This window comes from Balaenoptera ricei, chromosome 5 (genome assembly GCF_028023285.1).
Source record: "Balaenoptera ricei isolate mBalRic1 chromosome 5, mBalRic1.hap2, whole genome shotgun sequence".
NCBI classification, from domain to species: Eukaryota; Metazoa; Chordata; class Mammalia; order Artiodactyla; family Balaenopteridae; genus Balaenoptera; species Balaenoptera ricei.
The window spans coordinates 21,248,959-21,266,208 of NC_082643.1; the positions used below are offsets into that span (position 1 = coordinate 21,248,959).

Genomic DNA, 17,250 nt, shown 5'->3' on the forward strand with positions numbered 1-17,250 from the left:
GGCATACAAATGAGTCCAATTTTCAGAATCCTCCCCTGGGCCTTGTAATGACATGTGACACAGATGGACACGTTTGGTTTTTTTTTTTTTTTCCCCAAGGACCAGAGTCTGCAATTCCGATTAGATTCAAGCTCAAGGTACGATTTAGCAAATGCTACATGCTTTATTAATGATTTTATGCACCTGTGAGGTCTCCTTAGTACCCAGAAGTTAGTTAAGAATATAGAAACAGTCTCTTGAAAATATGTATCATATCTATATGTATACTTCCTTAGGAATTATGTAAAAGCCTAACATAATTTGTGAAGTTGATTTTTATAAGTAGTTTTGTAAAACAAACCTACACATAATTTTTCCCCTCAACAGTACTGATAAAATACAGGGCACCTTTTTCTTTCAAGTATTTGGGTAAAACAGCATACCCTGAGAATTTGGGGTGCAAACCTACACCTTGTAAACTGTAGAATGAAACTCCTCAAGCACCACATTGGAAAATGTATATACCGTGATAGTTTTTAAACAGAGACTATTACTGAATGTGTTTTCTCATGCACATATAATATATACTTATCATGAGATTATAGTCAATCTACTTAAGAATCAACACTGTCCTGCACTCCAAAGTATTATTTCAGGTAGCATGAGCATTCAATTTGTAGCAAACACTGATTTCCATTTCTATGAAATATGAAAAGAATTAAAATGCATTAAATCTCTTTAAGAGGCTAGAATGATGAAGTCAAATCTGAAATTAAGAAAAAGAAATTTATATCGTTAGATATTTCCTAGTGATATAAGGATGGGTTTGAAATGTGTGTTAACATTTAAGATTTATCATAAAGATGTCAAAGTGTAATTTGTTTTAGCTTATTTACTCAATGATATCCAGAGAGCCATACACATACAGACATACGGAGACACAGGCAGACATACAGAGAGCCTATATGTTAAGTCACTAACTGCATATTTGGGCTTCATTTCATCCTGAGGGCAATTTCAGTGAGTGCTTTTTAAGAAAATACATTCTGGTGAATTAAATTTTCGTACGGGTTACAAATTTGTTCAGTTTTCCAAAAACAATTCAAATGGAGCATATTTCAACCTTACCATTTAACCAACAGGGAAAAACAGGAAATGGGTCAAGATTTCTACACACAATGCCCTGTGATTCATCTGGAAAACTGAGTCACACATGTAACCCTGAGAAAAAATGGCAAAAGCCAGACTCTGCAATGCTAATTAGATTCAAGCTCCAGGCACAATATAGGAAATGCTACATGCTTTAGTAATGGTCTTGTGTACATGAGCCATAAAAGAGTAGTTCAGTAGCTAAAAGGACACTGGTAGGGTAATGGTTTTATGGGTCAGAAGGCTTCATAGACTCTTGGTTTTTTCTACTTAACTTTGGTTGAAAAAGGAAGGGTACAACTGTTTTATTCAAATATCAATTCAACCTCAAGAAATAATAAAACAACGAAAATGAGGATTTAGATTTACCTCATGTTTTTAAAAATGTTCCTCCCTATCACTAGAGGTAGTAAATGGCCCGGCAGGTTTGATTTGGTTTTTTATGGCTTGATGAAATGGAAAACCATAAAATTAACAGTAGATGATATGGCGTTCATAGAATACTATTTTAAAGTCACATTTTAACCACTTGGCCATTTACTACATCCACAGCAGCTTCTCAGAGGACACGGCCTCTCTGATAGAACCGACAAATGAAAAGTTCTCCTTTCTTTCCAAGTTTCTGTCCTAGTTTACCTCAATGTGAGAATTTAAGGCTCAGATCTGCTGGTGATAAATAATGATAAATAGTGATAAATAGCTCACGGGCCTCCCAGACCCTTGGTAGGTAAGAACTCTACCACGTGTTCTAGGAAAGGAGATTTCTCTTTTTTTGAAGACCTGGCAAGCCATTGACTACTTGACACGAGCACTGGGTTTGCCTAAAAGTCACATGTCATTTTAAAACAGTCTTTTCAATTCTGGTTCTACCTACCAAATCCTATCTGAGTTTCACAAGATGTGTTCAAATACTTGAGATTTCATGGTGCTGCTTTAAGTATTATAAGTTTAAGATCTTTGACTGAGTCTACTTTCTTGTTTCAATATTAAGTGACCTCTTACCCAGCACACCTCTACTGAAAATGAGGAAGGGCTGATGCTGTAAGATAAGTTTCCCAGTGGTGAAAAATTAAGCAAGTTCTGGGGTGAATTTGTTGACGTACTTGGGTAAGAAGACCTCTATGACAAAGGAATAACGCTTTCCCCAATATGGCACAAGGGCATCTTTTCCAAACACAGAGATTGTTTCATATGTCATGTTCCATGTCTCAGAGAGGCTATCGCTTCATGTCATAGCTCATCAGCCCAATGATTGATTGAATTGTGACCAGAGCTGACTATTCCTGCCTCAAACCCTTCCTTTTACCCAACAGAACTTCTTTTCAGAGTAAGATCCCTTTAAGGAAGTTCCTGAATGTGAAATTGAGTTTTTTTTTTTTTTTAAAGAGTCCAACTAAGATGGAAAGCATAAATACAAAGTAATGAGATTACATAAATCATACAAAAATCAGTCTCTTAGTTTTTCTACTCACACCTTCAGTTATGAGTAGTATAAAATTCTGTGGTTTCAAGAAGCTGTTTTAAGCAGAAACCAATATTGATGATCATTAAAATCAAAATAGGCTTTAAAAGGCTTTAAAAAATTACCAGAATGCTTTATCTTTGAACAAATAAGTAAATAAGAGGAGATTCCTTTTTAAAAAAAAAAAGCCTGGGAGAACCTTCAAGTTATTGTTTTAAAAAGTAAAGAAATATTCCAATGTAACATTTGTTGAATATATATTGACTCATTATTATGACGAGCTAAATATTTATCTGTTCAATCAACTCTTCAAAACTCACCATGAACACTCACTAAAATAACCTTCAGAATTGGGCTACAACTGAGGCAGTATTGAATGTCAATGAAAGATTCTGTGATTTGGATTCTCGACATCTCTTAAAACCATAAGAAGCAAGTGATATAAACCTAGGTCACTGCTATGGGTATGGCTAGGGCTGGAGATAATCAGAGCCACCAAATCAGAGTTTACTTTCTACTCCACTGCCCCAAACAGGTCACTCTTCAGACTCCAAATAATCCGTGAGAGACAGGAGTGTGCAACTAAGGAGGGATCATTGAAGAAGAAAAATAATCCTATACACTCATAGCAGAGGTTGGATTCTGAGGGAAGTAGATATTTTATACCTTTCTGAAACTAAGAACTTAACTTTAAATGCAACCACTGGCTCTCTAGTCTTCCAAGCCATTCTATTTTAAGGCAACAAATAGTGTCATGGCATTGTATCAATGGAAAAGTTAAAACAAGGCACAAAAGTTAAAACCACTTTTTCACAATCACATTTGAAATCATGCTAAACCCAATAAAAGAACATGTAAAACATAACCAAGAGAATGACTAGGCATGATCCAAAATGCAGACCCATCACATTTAAATCCAAACAAGTGCTACAACTTTGCCAGCCAGCCCTGATATATTCCGAGAATCTGCAGGGAGATTTGTGATCCAAATTACTGATTTGCTCATTTGGTTTACAACAGAACCAATCCTACTCTGTTGTATGTTTTGACTGAACTATGAGAACATGTAAGAGATTGTTTGCCTAGTCACAAATGCAGGAGGGAAAGATGAAGGGAAAGCTTATATTCTGTATTAAAGTATAAAAAGAAATAGTTTTACGCAGGAAAAATGCAACCATTCAATCAGCTTCATAAAACTAAAATAACACAAGCTGTCTTAACAGGGTTATTCAGAAAAATATAGAAACTTACACACTTGGTTTATAAGAAGCAAAAACTAAGAATAACATATGTAGAGGAAGGTTTCCAGATGAATTCTTAGTGCTGTTACAATGCAGCCTTCAGATTCAAGAAGATTCGTCCGTCTTTCTGTCTTGCTCCTATAAAGAAACATAATCAAGGAAAAGACTGTTAGTAAATCTCGCTCTTAAAGAAGGAAGAAAAATGACAAAATACATTTTATTTAACTATTTGGCTAATTTCAGTGTGAATAATGATGAAATTCACATTTTAAAATGTGTTTCGTGAGTGTGTTTCTGAACCTACTAGACATCCTACTGACTTTAAGAAATTGCCCCAAATGGCACCCTCTCTTTGAAACTTGAATTAAATACAGTCAACCATTCAAAAATGATTTTAGAGTTAAATATTTAGTTTTACTGAAACCATCCATAACAGAGATAAAATAGTATAACAGATATGTTCCTAAAATATACAAAAATGATATTTAAACTAAATTGAAACATTTGAAATTTACCATGAGTTATTAATCTAGTTAAATGAATAAACTCTATACTCTACAGTGAATGGTCACTACCTAAATTACGTGGAACTTCATATTGCGCATTTTGTTTAAAATGAGATATACTGGTTAGAGCCTATAACTTAGTTAAATCCATTCTAAGACAAGCATTGACATGTTCAAAACCTTACTGAAAATTCACCCTTTCTTTCTGTTAATCTCTTTCTCTATATATATCTATTAGAACTTTGCCTAAAGAACATTTTTAAATTAACCTTTGGGAGTTGATATTTGAACGTAATATTATGAAGACAGAAATAGAGTGGCCTACAGGTAGTATTTGTTAGGGATTAGAAGACTCTATCATGTGAAAAGTAACTTCTAAGAAGTATCAAATAACAGCTATCTAATCAATTACATGCAGAGTAGTGTGGCAAAGGATATTTTAATCCTGTCATCTAGAAACTGACCTGTGTTAAGTATATACTTAAGGAAAAAGAAGTCTATAAGAATAATTATGGGTTTAGAGAATAGCTCATGTGTATATATTTCAGGTTCGTTGATTTTACTCTTTCGTGTTTTATATCGAGAAATGACTTTCAAGAGGAAAGGGACAGTTGTGGGTTTGGAAACTTCTCATTTGCTAAAAAAGTTTAAAAGTTTTTTTTACCTTAGGACACATGGAGTAGCAACGGGAACAAAAATATATAATTACAAGGGGGAGGAGAAGAAAATAGAAGACTAAGAAGAAAAATTTTAATGTGGATGCAAGGATCTAATGAAAACTCAAGCTGAATCCCATTGTGAAGCAAGGTTTGCAAGGACTCTCTGATCTGAAGGGGGACAGAGAGAGAGAGAGAGAAACAGTGAGAGAGAGAGAGAGGGAGAGAGAGAAAACACTACAGGATGGGGAGAGCAGTCTGAGGAAGGGAGGAGAAATCTGTTTCTACCAGCTGCTGGGATCATTTTTGGGGATCCATAGTCCAGATACGGCCTTTTCATTCTTTTGCAGGATACTGCTTCCACTTATATTAACTTTAGAGGGATTTTGTTTGAAACTCTGAAAGTAATAAAATGCTCCAATTCCTATTAAGGATGAAATAATAAAAATTGCCAGTTCAACCTAGCAGAGGGTCACGAAGAAGTCAGTAAAGGGAGAGGAGTGATTGCACGGTGTCACCGGGCAGTTTGGCCTGGATGACTTCCCATGATTTTAGGACCGGAACACATGACAGAGTTCAGCAGGGATGTTGGGTCAGATTTTCCCTTGCTCCACAGAGGTCTGTGCCCAGACTGAGAGGAAAATCACCACATGCAGCTGGCCAACTATGCCCAGAGTTGTGTAACATGCTGGAAAGCCGTGGGGCATACTAGAGGACCCCGACCACAGCCAACTGGCCTGACCCAGGGGATCAGGCAGCCCAAAGGGGACTGCAGAGCTGTGGGCATGACCTCTGGTTTGGGGAAATATCAAGCAATCCTGGATATGGGTCCCTGGTGCTGTCCTGAGAGTCTACAGGAATAAGGACTGACTTTCTGCCTTGGTGGAGACCCCTGAGAGATGAGGGGCTTCTGAGGCATTGATGAGCTTCTAGTCTCCAAGGGAGATAGAACTCTTACTACATGCCATGGACTGTGTGCCACGTCCCTTGCAGTGATTTTACGATTCAATCTTCACGACGCTCCCGAGAGGTATCCCCATTTTACAGGTGAGGAAACTGAGGTCCAGAGAGGGCAAGTCACTTATCCAGAGGAGGAAGATTTTGGGCCAGGGCTGCCTGACTTCATGGTGCAGATACCTGGGTTTTAGTCAAAGCCACACAGTTTCTCTTAGACTGAAAGGCATGAGCCCATCAGTATCCAGTGGGATCCCACACTCAGGTGACAGACCACACTCGCCCCTCCCCACATACACGCAAAATTATCCCCCCCTCCACACACACACTGGGAGCCACAGCCCCTAGAAGTGCCGGAACGGTTTCTCTTTGGGACATAGGAGAGCTAAATTTTAATCAAAAGAAAAACACATATGGAGGCTTAGTATACGCTAGACATCGCCAGATTCAGGGTCAATTTCTTACCTTATTCCCTCCCTTTTTTTCCCAAATAAGGGAAGAAGGACAATTCACAACAAGGAACTGAGACGGGGAGGGCAGAGAGGGAGAAAGTGGGCAAACTAGGGGTCATCAATAAGAGCATGGGCCCCCAAGCTTGAAGGGCCTGGATTTCAGCTGATCTCTTAATCTGGGACAAGTTATTTTTTCATTTGTCAAATAGGGATAAGAATAGTACCCACTCGTTTAAAGAATCAAGTAGTACCATGTTAAATCTTAGTATATAATAAATGATTAATACACATTACTTTTCATTTTTTATTAATTTTGTAGAGAGTTGAGAAGAAAATATAAGGCAATAAAATTGTAGAGAAAGGCACAAAATAATAAGAATGGGGAAAGCTACCATCCAAGAAAAGAGAAAGGGAGAAAAGAAATGGCAAAAAAAAAGACATGAGGAAGATAATAAAATAAAACAGCAGCTATATATAATAATCAGGAGAGGAAGCCACCATCAAGTTAGGGAAAAAAATAGATATAAATGAATTGATTCAAGAATGTAATCATGGGATGTGCTGGAAATGAAATGTCAAGCTTGCAGCCTGCAGCCTGCAGCCTCGTCACGCGGTCTCGTGCACAAGGCTGCCGAGAACGCAGGTGAAGGAGCCGCAGCTTCAAGCCTGCCCTTGAAGCTGACCAGTCTGTGATGACAACAGACTCCAAACGGAAAAGGGAGGAGAAGGGAAAAAGCAAGGTGGGGCTTTAAACTAAATCAACTTCAAGTGAATGGGAAAGGAGAAACCACAATAAGGAATTAAAAAAAAAAAAAAAAATAGCAAAGAACAGAAAGTAAATTCTCAAATAAAAGGTATGGGAAGAAAAGAGGGGAAGTAAACTGTGGGCCCGACCCCAAGATGGAGCACCAGAAAGAAGAGTGGCCCTGGGGAGAAAAAGACAAGGGGACTGGGAAGCAGTAAGAAAGAAGCAAATGGAAAATAGACTCTGGTCTGGGATGATTTAGGTTTTGAGTCCCAACTCTGCCCCAGAGGGACACTGTGACTTAAGAAGGGTCACTTAACCTCTCTGAGACTCAATTTCCTCCTACAATTTTAACATAAGGGGACGGCGTTCAAGGATCTAAGTACCCTGTGGGCCCCTTTAGAAAACTCTCCGAAAATAGCTCCCTCTGAAGCCCCCTTTTTCTTTCCACTTCAGTTGCTGATCTTTGGGGCTCTGCTCAGGGGGTAGAAATAACTCTGAGGAGGTGGCGAGAAAAGAAAGACCAATGATGTAGGAACAACATAAAGCACACTCAGAAAAGAAGAAACAAATGGGTAAAGTTTTACAGAAAAAAGAAGAGACATTCAAAGGAAACAAAATAATTGTAATACTCACTGGGTAGCAGGCATGGTGCCAATTTAAGTTTTCTGTTGTTATTATTACACATTTATCTTTATGCCCTTGTAAACGGTATTTAGTATCAAGTCTCAAATTTTAAAACAAAAATATGGTATCTAAGTGGCTGGGCAGGAGAAAGCATGAAAGTGAATATGTTAGGGAAGGAAAAACATAGCTACATGCCTCGAATGACAGAAAACTAAAACAAAAATAATCTCATCAGAAAAGGCATCAAAGGTCCTGTGGAGAAGGAACTTTCAAAACTAAAATGAACAAACAACAAAGGCCTAAAACAGAAAAGGCCTAACCAAAAAGGAGAGAGTTGTGAAGTTTTGAACCGTTGTGCTCAGCACACTGGTGCGTTACCAATGGGTTCCTGTTGCGACTCACCGGCCACTGGGCCACCGGCTGGGAACAGCCTGGTCCATTTATCACAGTGTGTGATGTCATTACTAAATTCAAATAAAATACGTAATATTACTACTTATCTTCTGAGATGGGTTGTGATGACCTGGTAAAGTCTGAGGAGCACTGCAACTTTCACCACAGGAAGAAGAGAAGCAGGAAAGACCCTACCTATGAAAGCAAAACTAGAGGAAAATTCATAACAGAATAATCCGAGAGTAGCAGCAGCTAGCTATGCTCAAATCTATACAGGGGAGAAAGCAAGACTCCCTGTTACAATGTGCAGCTAAAAATAGGTGATGAAATACTTATTATTTGAGCTGGAAGGAATCTTAAAGGTTAAGACAGGACTTGAACACTGGTTTTGCAGTTTTGCATGTACGGTCCGTGTCCTCCAGCTGGAGTGCAGGCTCCTGGACTGTGGGACGGTACCAGGTCACGTGTGGGTTTATAGCCTCACTGCAGAGTACACCGTGCCTGGCGGAGTGTAAACATGTAATTCACGTTTGTTGAATGAATGATGGAATTAGTGCTTTTCGTTCAAACATTCATTTCACAAATGTCTGGAGAGGCAGAGCAGATCCAAGGTGTCCTGGCTGCCAGTTCGGGGCTCATTGCACTTCTCTGCCATCCTTCTTGTGTTTCAGGCCTCCTACCAACAAAGAAACAGCGCATGGCGTGGTCCGGGAGCTGGGAGCCAGGCTCATCCTGGCTCTCTCACTCTCTGGGGACCTCAGCAAAACCGTTTCTTTCTAAGCCCCAGTTTTCTTCTCTGTGAAATGCTGTGCTTGGATCAAACCATTTATGTGACTTCTAGCTGAAAGGGGCACATAAAACCCTACCCTACTGCAAGGAAAAACTCTGGAGTAAGTCTGGTTTTCAAAGGAAATTTAAACTGAAACCAGCTTCCAAGCCTTCTCACACTGACCATCCGTATGAACATCAACTGATGGATGGGGGTGTACAATGTAATTTTTGATATATCTGAACCATGTTTAAATTTTTTTCACACAGGGAAAAGAACTATATACTTCTTTTTTATGTAACTGACTTTTCTTTGGAAAGTGGCTTAGAACTTTCAGGATGGTGAGTTTTGAAGGATTTTAATAAGGATTTCAGTTATTATCTGAATTTGGGTAATTCGATTTTTGCCTGTACACAAAAAGCTGATAATTAGCTCCTGACTAGTCTTTCGCTTTCTATCTTTAGGGCTGTGGACTAAAATAAAGGTTAAAGAAGGGAGAGCTTTCAAAGAAATCACTGTTCAAATCTCCAGTACAGAAAACTCTGATTTGTATTTGTGTCTGATGGAAACAACTCCAGGCCTAATCTCTCCAGACTCAGCAGAGAGGAGAAAGGCCAAAGGCAGCTGCTACAGGGACACTATTCGAGCATGTGCCCGGTTCCTCCCTCCTCTGGGCCCTGTCCTCCCTTCCCCTTGCTCTGCACCTGCACAGCTCACACAAAGGCCTCGCAGGATTAGCTGCTCCCAGAGAGCCCTAGGTAAACATACCACCTGTCCAGAAGATGAAAATGCTTTTATCTAGAGGCTACTCTTTTCCTTCTACAAAATGAATTCTCTAAATCTGCGCCTCTTCCACATGCATATTTCTTTATTTTCTACACTGAACAATAGATACATTATTTATCTTTAATCTTCCCTCCCCTCTGTATTTGTGGTCATTACATAGGGCCCGTTGCAAATTCTTGGAAAGGAAATCATCTGTTTCTAGACTGCAAGTAAAATGAGGCTTCAGGTGCTTTCACCTGAATTCTTATAGAAAGACCCAAGGATTTTTGAACAGTGGCCTAATGTCTTGCAGTCCAAGAAATGTAATGCATAGTAACAATCCCTTAATTTGGAAAGGTTTTATATTTTGCAATACACTGTTGTATCATCTGACATTCAGATACATTCTGAGGAGTAGAAATTATTGACACACAAGTGTCATGGGTGCTACAGAGTCTGCATGTCTAAGAACACACAGCTGGTGAGAAGAGGCTGGGACTCTGATCTAATGATCCTACTTCCTAATTTAAGGCTCTTTCCTTGAAGAAAGAAACAATGTTCCTGTTTCTTTCAAGTACAGAAGAGAGAGGAATGGCTTCTTTCTTTCATATAAGCATAGAAAGGGTTCCTCTCCTTTCTTGGTTCAGTATGATCTTACCAAGGAGTGAAACTCCTTAGAAGCATTTATGTCAGCCCTTCCTCGTGTGAAGGGGGCAGGAGAATGAGAGGGCAAATTTCTCCCCACAGTGCTGGCAGCTTTGTGCTGTATCTGAAGGTTGCCCCTGTCTTATGTTTTTGACCTGAAGTGTCCTGGTTCAGAAAACCCGAGCTCACCTTTCCTATCAAGTTCCACGGACTGTAGTTACAGCCAGGACTCCTGTCTGTGAATCTGAATTAACTTGGGTGTCAGGATCTACATCTACTTCATCTGATTTCCTTTAGAGGGGGCGAGGGGGAGTCGATTCTTTTCTGAAGGGAGAGAATGCAGATAGGAAAATGAGTGCCTTGTAGGGGTCGGCAGCAGAGCGTAGTGGATTCAGTCTGAACGAACTGGATCAAACACAGCAGCTCCATTTGAGGAGTCACTGCAGGCCCGGAATCTCCTCCTCTCCTGGAGGTCAAGCCGAGTGTGTGTGTGTGTGTGTGTGTGTGTGTGTGTGTAAAATACCTTAAAGACTGGACTCACCTAAGAAAAAGTATTCTGATTGTCTGAAAACAGAAAAACAAGAGCTTAAAAATACAGCCTTTTTGTATAAGAAGCTTCAAGAGGAAGATGTGGTGGAGGGAGAGAAGGCTTTCTGTGGATTTTAGAAAACCTCCTAACAAGAAAATGTCAGTCTTTGACTCTCTTTACTCTGAGGAGTAACCAGAGTAACGGTGTCCCCAGGGATTTTCGTGCCTGTCACTGGGGCTGCTAAGAATAGAGTGAAGCTCGCTCCGGAAAATCCAGACCGGGTTTTTATTTCTTCCCCCTGCCAATCTTCACCCAAGGCTAACCTGATAGATCCAGGGTTCCCTTCCCTCCCACTCACTGTGGGAAAAACACTCAGGCAATTTGAAAAGGTCAGAGGGGAAAGGCCAGCTGTGGGACTGAGGCGTGGGGAGAGAAGGAGGCTTGGCAAGAAAATTAGCTCCTTCATAATATGGATGCAGTTTTTGTTCTATTCTTCCGAAATGCCCATTTCTAGAGACAGCCTCCGCTGCTGTTAAGTCTGCCCCTTCAAACACAAAGAAATAGGATTGCTGTTAATCCCTTAAACCTGATTATCAAAGTGATGTCCACTCACCAGCAGCTGCGCCCTTCTGCTTTCTGGTGACCGCTCGTCATCTGTGTTCCACCACGAAGCTCATGGTGGTGCCGTCAAAGGAGGGGGGGGCGATGATCCGCGGCCCCAGGGGCTGCGAAGTGATGCTGATGACAGGTTTGCCATGCAGCTGGGCAAAGCCCTTGGCCCCCACGAGCTGGGATGTGGCCGCTGGGGCGGAGGCGGAGGAGGAGGTGGGAGACTGACCGGAGGCCATGAAGTAAGGGGCCTCGGTGAAAGATGCAGCTGCCTCTTTGCTGGGGGGCTCTGCTGCCACGGGGGAGAGCTCGGCGCCCCTTGGAGTGTGAGCAATTGGGGTGGGCTGCAGGGCGTTGGCGCGCAGCACCGTGGGCAGAAACCCGGGGTAGATCATGTAGGCGGGGCCGTAGGCCCCGGGACTCAGGGCCAAGGGAGGCCCGGGGAGGGACATGGGAGCCACAGGCTGCTGCTGGGAGGTCATGGGCACGTCCACATACTGCCCCGTCTCGGGGTCAAACAGTCTCCGGGTCATGGGCTGAACTGGCGTGTCCACCAGATAGTACTGGCCGGTTGTCACATCCAGGAGCATCTTGCGCTGGGTCTGCGGAGGCTGCGGCTGCTGGAAGGGGTCTGTGGGGACCGGAGCTGGGCCCACCGGCGCCGGGGCAGGCATGCCTGGAGGGGAGAAGCAGAGGACCTGGGGCTGGGCCCCCTGGAGGGCGAAGGGCAGCAGCTGCTGGTGGTAGATCGCGGTGGGGGGCTGCTCGGGGCTCTGCGGCCCTGCGGGGGCAGCTACCGTCCCCCGGGGGTCGTCGGGCTTGGTGCACCAAGCTGGCCGGCTGGTTCCGCTGACCTGAGAGCCTTTGGGGCCGCTGGGGACCTGACTGCGGGCACTCACTGGGGGCAAGCTGCAGAGAGTGCTGGCTGAGGAGCGCGGGGGCCCCTCCCTCCCCGCCCCAGGCCTGCCTGGAAGCTCCCCAGCTGCAGAGCTCCCTTTAAGGGGGATGGTCAGGTAATTCTCGCAGTCGCTGGGGCTCTTTTCCAGATGGCTGCCATTTTTCCTGTTGGTCACCTCTTCGAGAGATGCCCGAGTGGCCGGAGAGATCTTGAGAGACCGGAGTCCCTGCGATTTGATGCCCTTTGCCGCCGAAGAACTCTCTGGAGCGGGGCCTTGTGGGAACTTGCCAGCGACACCCCCCGTTTTCTGGGTGCTGCTGGCGCTCACCGTGAACACGTTCCGGTGGCCGGGCAGCGGGGGCAGGGGCTGGGCTCTGTCCACATCCTTGTGCACCGGGGGGATATAGAGGGACCGGGGCCTCTCCCTGGCCAGGTTCTCAAAGGCGGCCGCGCGGGCGGACACACTCTCGGCGCTCGGGTTGGAGTTCCTCCGCTGCAGACGCTCTACGGGGCCCCCTCGCAGGACCACCCCTGTGCCTTTGTGCCCGGCGCCCCGCTCCTCCGCCCCACCCAGCCGTTTGGCCAACTTGTCGGGGTCCCGCTCAGCAGCCCCGGCCCCTTCTCGCTCCTCACTGGCGATGAGCGACAGGACGTGGCTGTCGGTCATCAGGGGCAAGGGGTCGCTTTTCCGCTTCCACTCGTTCCTGTTGAAGCTGTACAGCTCTTCCATGGACCTCACGGCCGCCGTCAGCTTCTCCAGAGCATTGCGGGATGTCTTGGGGCCTTTTCCTTCCTCCTTGACCTCCTCCTCCTTGACCTTCTCTGGGGTCTTCTGAGCCTTGGAGACGATCTTGAGCACGGGCAGGTACGAGCCCTGCTCAGGCTTATTGGGGGCGATGGTGGCCACGGGCAGCCTGCCAGATGCCCTGTGAACCAAGACTGTCCCTTCTGGCGAGGAGGAATTCAAGACCCTGCTGCTGCCCCCCTTGCCCACGTTCTCCCTGGGCTCTCGGTCTGTGCTGTCTTCCCTCTGGTTCACCACGGCCTGGCACGTAATCACCATGGGGGACAGGGATCCCGACCCACCAGCTGCAGGAGCCAGCTGCCTGGGTTTGGGCCCGGTCAGCCCCTGCTCTGGGGTGACGCTGCCCTTGTCACTGCTGTCCCCTGACGCTTTGATTAGTTTCCGGACGTCTCTCACCTGGTGGAGGGGGCCTTGGGCCTTGGACTTGTCCCTGACATCTCTCACCTGGAACTGGGGCACTTTTTCCAGGCTGTCCCCCCGGAAGAGTTTCTGCTGTGCCCTGCTGTTGTCCTCAGTGGTCTTGAGGAGGTTCGAGGCGCTGCCACTGGCCAGTTTGGGTGTGAGCAACTTGGCAATGTTGAAGTCCGAGCCTGGCTGTTGCACGCTCCCCAGCCGGATCTTGATTTCGGGAACCTTGGGCCTGATCACTGCTGTGGAGGTGGCCTGGGCAGCAGGGTGCTTGGTGGCCTGCTTCCCCGGCTGCTTGTCCTTGGGTGTCTGCTGGATGTTGGGGACAAAGAGGCGAGACATGATGGTGGACTTACTGGCAGAGATCTCCCCGAGATCAGCCCTCCAGTCGCCCCCTTTGGGGAGTTTCAGCTTCCCAACGGGGGCCTTTTCTGGCCGCTTCTCAGCCTCCTTCTCCTTCCACGACCGGAAAGCGCTGTTCTGACTGCGGAGGAAGGTGCTCTTGACGGTCTCTGACGCACTCTTTCTAATTTCACACACCTCCACTGGGTGTCCATCAGCGAAATCACGGCCGGAGCCCGCATGGCTCTCCCGAGGGGCACTGGCTTTGAAAACTGGGGATTTAGACCCAGCTGCGGACCCCTCCCCACCTGCATCAGACACGCTGACCACCGTGTACTCAGAGCCGGCCTCCGAGTGGCGAGAACTCTGCCTCTGCAGGCCCCTCTCCCGCTGCCTCTCACCCCCGGGGGGAGGGCCCTCCGTCTCCTTGGAGGCGCTGGAGAGGTGATGGTGGGATGTGTCACTGACTTCTCCCCTCTCCATTCTGAACTCGTGTTCCCGCTGCATCTTCTTGGAGATGACATTTTTGAGCAGACTGGAAGCGAACTTGGACTTCTTCTGGGGGCCGCCAGCTCGGGAGACAAGCCTGCTGCCCTCGGAGGCCTCGGAGCCATCATCCGTGTCCACGGACTCGGGGCCCTTGCTGGGGCCTTTGGTGGCCCTGCAGGGCCCTGCGGCGGAGCTGGCTTTGCTCTCACTGCGTAAATTCAGAGGCTCGAGAAGGGTGACCACGCGGGAGCCCGACTGGACCTGCTTCTGGAAACACAGAGGTGTCTCCACGTGTTTGATCTCCCCCTCGACTTTGCTGACGACGAACTCCAAGGCCTTGGTCTGGGACTTCTTGGACTGGATGTAGAGCTGGTCTGCGGTCGTCCTGGCCCCGCTGCCCTTCCTCAGACCCGCAGCCATAGAGGCCGCGCTGCTCCGGAGGAGGCTCTGCTCCACCCTGGCTCCAACGCCGCCACATTTCAAGTCCAGGAAGGCCGACCAACGCCCAAAGCCGACTTCGGAGAGCGAGGAGGACTCCCGGGAACTGAGGTTCAGGGCCTCAAAGTAGGGGTAAGCGAGGCTCCGGAAGGCCCGGGAGGTCAGGTTACGCACCTCTTTGTCGGCGTCGTCCAGCTCGCTCACGGCACTGGAGGCTCCGCTGGAGTAATCCACCAGCTCCTTCGCCCGGATGGCCCCGCACCGCGTCTGCAGGCGAGCAGGGACGGCGATGAATTTCTTTGCATGGTCCTGAGCCACGGCTGCAGCCGGGTCTTGCTTCAGTGAACTTGAATTGTGTTCAGCAGCTGTAGAGACGCGGAGGCTCATGTCGCCTTCATGCTTGGCAGCATAAATAATGTTTTGCTTTGCACACACGTTGCTAGGCTCATTTATAGCCCGGGAAGTCGGTTTGATTGATAGGAGGATCTGGCTTGCTGCACTCCCGCAGCTGCTTGCGGCGGCTGAGGCTGCCTCCAGCGGCTGCAGCAAGGGCTCACACGGGGTGGCAGTGCCAGGCCCCGTGGCTGGGGGAGTGGGGTCGCTGTCCGAGGGGCCGCTGCCCACTTCCGTGCTGCTGGTGTCGCCACCGCTGCTGCCCGCGCTGGGGCGGGCGGGGTCACTGCCGGTGGGGCTGGGTGTCCGGGTGGCGTTGGTGCTGGGAGTGGTGCTGAGGTAGCAGCTGTTGTCATCGTCCTCTTCGCTCGGCGTGGTGACGTCCTCTGGGGTCTCGTCGCTGCCACCAAAGGAAGCGTAGTCCACGAATGAGTAGATCACGTTGTTGTCCTCGAAATCCCAGCGGGAGGCCAGGCCCACGTCGAAATCCGTGTCCTGCTCTACCTCGCTCAGCTGGATCTCGTGGGTGGTGATGTAGTGAGCCTCCTGGTTTTGGGGAGGGTCCGTGCTGCCCTGAGATTTGGCAATCATGTCTCTGCACTCGGTTCCATCTCCTCCTCTTCCTCCCTCTCCTCCTCCTCCTCCTGCGTTTCCCCCTTCTTCTCCTCCCTGGGGCTGGCAGCTCACTGCGTTCTCACCACTGTCACTCTCAAAGTCTAACGATGAGGACGAGGTGGCCAGAGCCCCCGTGGATGTGGTGCTATCACCCATCTTGGAAAGGCCACCTTCTTCTGCTTTGTCCACCAGGGAGGAGGAGGAGGAGGGAGAGGAGAGGGTGCTGCCCTCATCAGTGCGGGAGAACTGGGATCTGGAGAGTTCCAAGCAGGCAGGAGTCTTCTGGGGGGTTGGAGCCTCGCACTCTCGGCTGCCGGGTTCGTCTTGGGCTTTCTCCTGGGGGCTCCTAGAGCCCCTCTGATCGCCCGGGCGCTGCTCCAGAGTAAGTCTCATGGTCCGGGGACTGTCCCTCTGGACTCCAGCTGAAGTGCATATCTCCACATATTTCGCTTCTCGCTGGGAGGGGGCCAGTGGCTTGAGAAGTGGCTGCAGCTGCTGCTTGAGCTCCTGGCTATCTTGAGCTCCGCTCACCCCCTCCCTGACCTCCTTCGGCCTGGCCTGCAGATTCAGCTCAGGAGGGACGCCTTCCATTCTGAGCCCTCGCCTCGGTGTCAGCAACAGGAAAACACAGTGGTGAGCACCGGGGCGGTCCTGGGCCCCTCCCTGGCCCCGGAGGGGCTGCAGAGTAGCCCGAAGCAGGGTCCCACGTGCCTGGATTGGCCCCAAGGCTGTAGGCACCACTGCCGCTGCTGCCACCGCCTCCCAGTTCTTCAGCCCCTGTGGCGGGGCCCAGGCAAGGCTGAGGGAGGAAGGAAGGCTCCTGGATGGGGTGGCAGAGGTGGTCTGTGGCCTGGGGGCTGCTGCTCTGGCCGAGACCGTGGCCAGCTTCCCGTAGCTGAGCTGTTCTGTCCAGTTGTTTGCCTGGCACCATCGGCAGCTAGGAGTCTGAATGCCATCGGCCACGGAAGAAGCAGCATCTGTAGGTCGAACCCCGGGACTCCCAGAAATGAAAGGAAAGCATGTGCTGTTTCTTGTGCAGCCTTGTTCCTTTCCTGGATGGGGTAAGAGTGGGTCACGTCATTCCAGAAATATTTTTAGTATCTATTCCCTAGTCATACTGAAACCACACTTGAGGGTAGAGAGAAGAGGCTCTAAGATGAAGAGAGAGTGTTGGGGGTGGAGGAGGCATGTGGGTTCTAATTGAAATCGACCAAATGTCCTATGTAATCTATTACAGGGATGTCTAGCAAGTATGAAATTGTTCTTTACTGACTGCCATCTTTCACTCCCGAGTCTGATTAAATGTTTTTTTCCCCCTTGTTCTTAAATAAAACCCAAATTCAGCATTGCATTTCAAATCAATTACGGACAGCTCCGAAAG

General features: G+C 47.2%; 1 protein-coding gene across 1 annotated transcript; it reads right to left on the minus strand.

Moving 5' to 3' along the window:
* Nucleotides 1–772: 772 nt before the first annotated feature.
* C5H4orf54 (chromosome 5 C4orf54 homolog) lies at nucleotides 773–16,890 on the minus strand. Its single transcript, XM_059922474.1, is given in 3 exon segments — nucleotides 773–3,969; nucleotides 11,486–16,856; nucleotides 16,858–16,890. Coding segments are annotated over 2 exon segments (5,367 nt in total). The 3' UTR covers nucleotides 773–3,969; nucleotides 11,486–11,522.
* Between the last annotated feature and the right edge of the window lie 360 nt (nucleotides 16,891–17,250).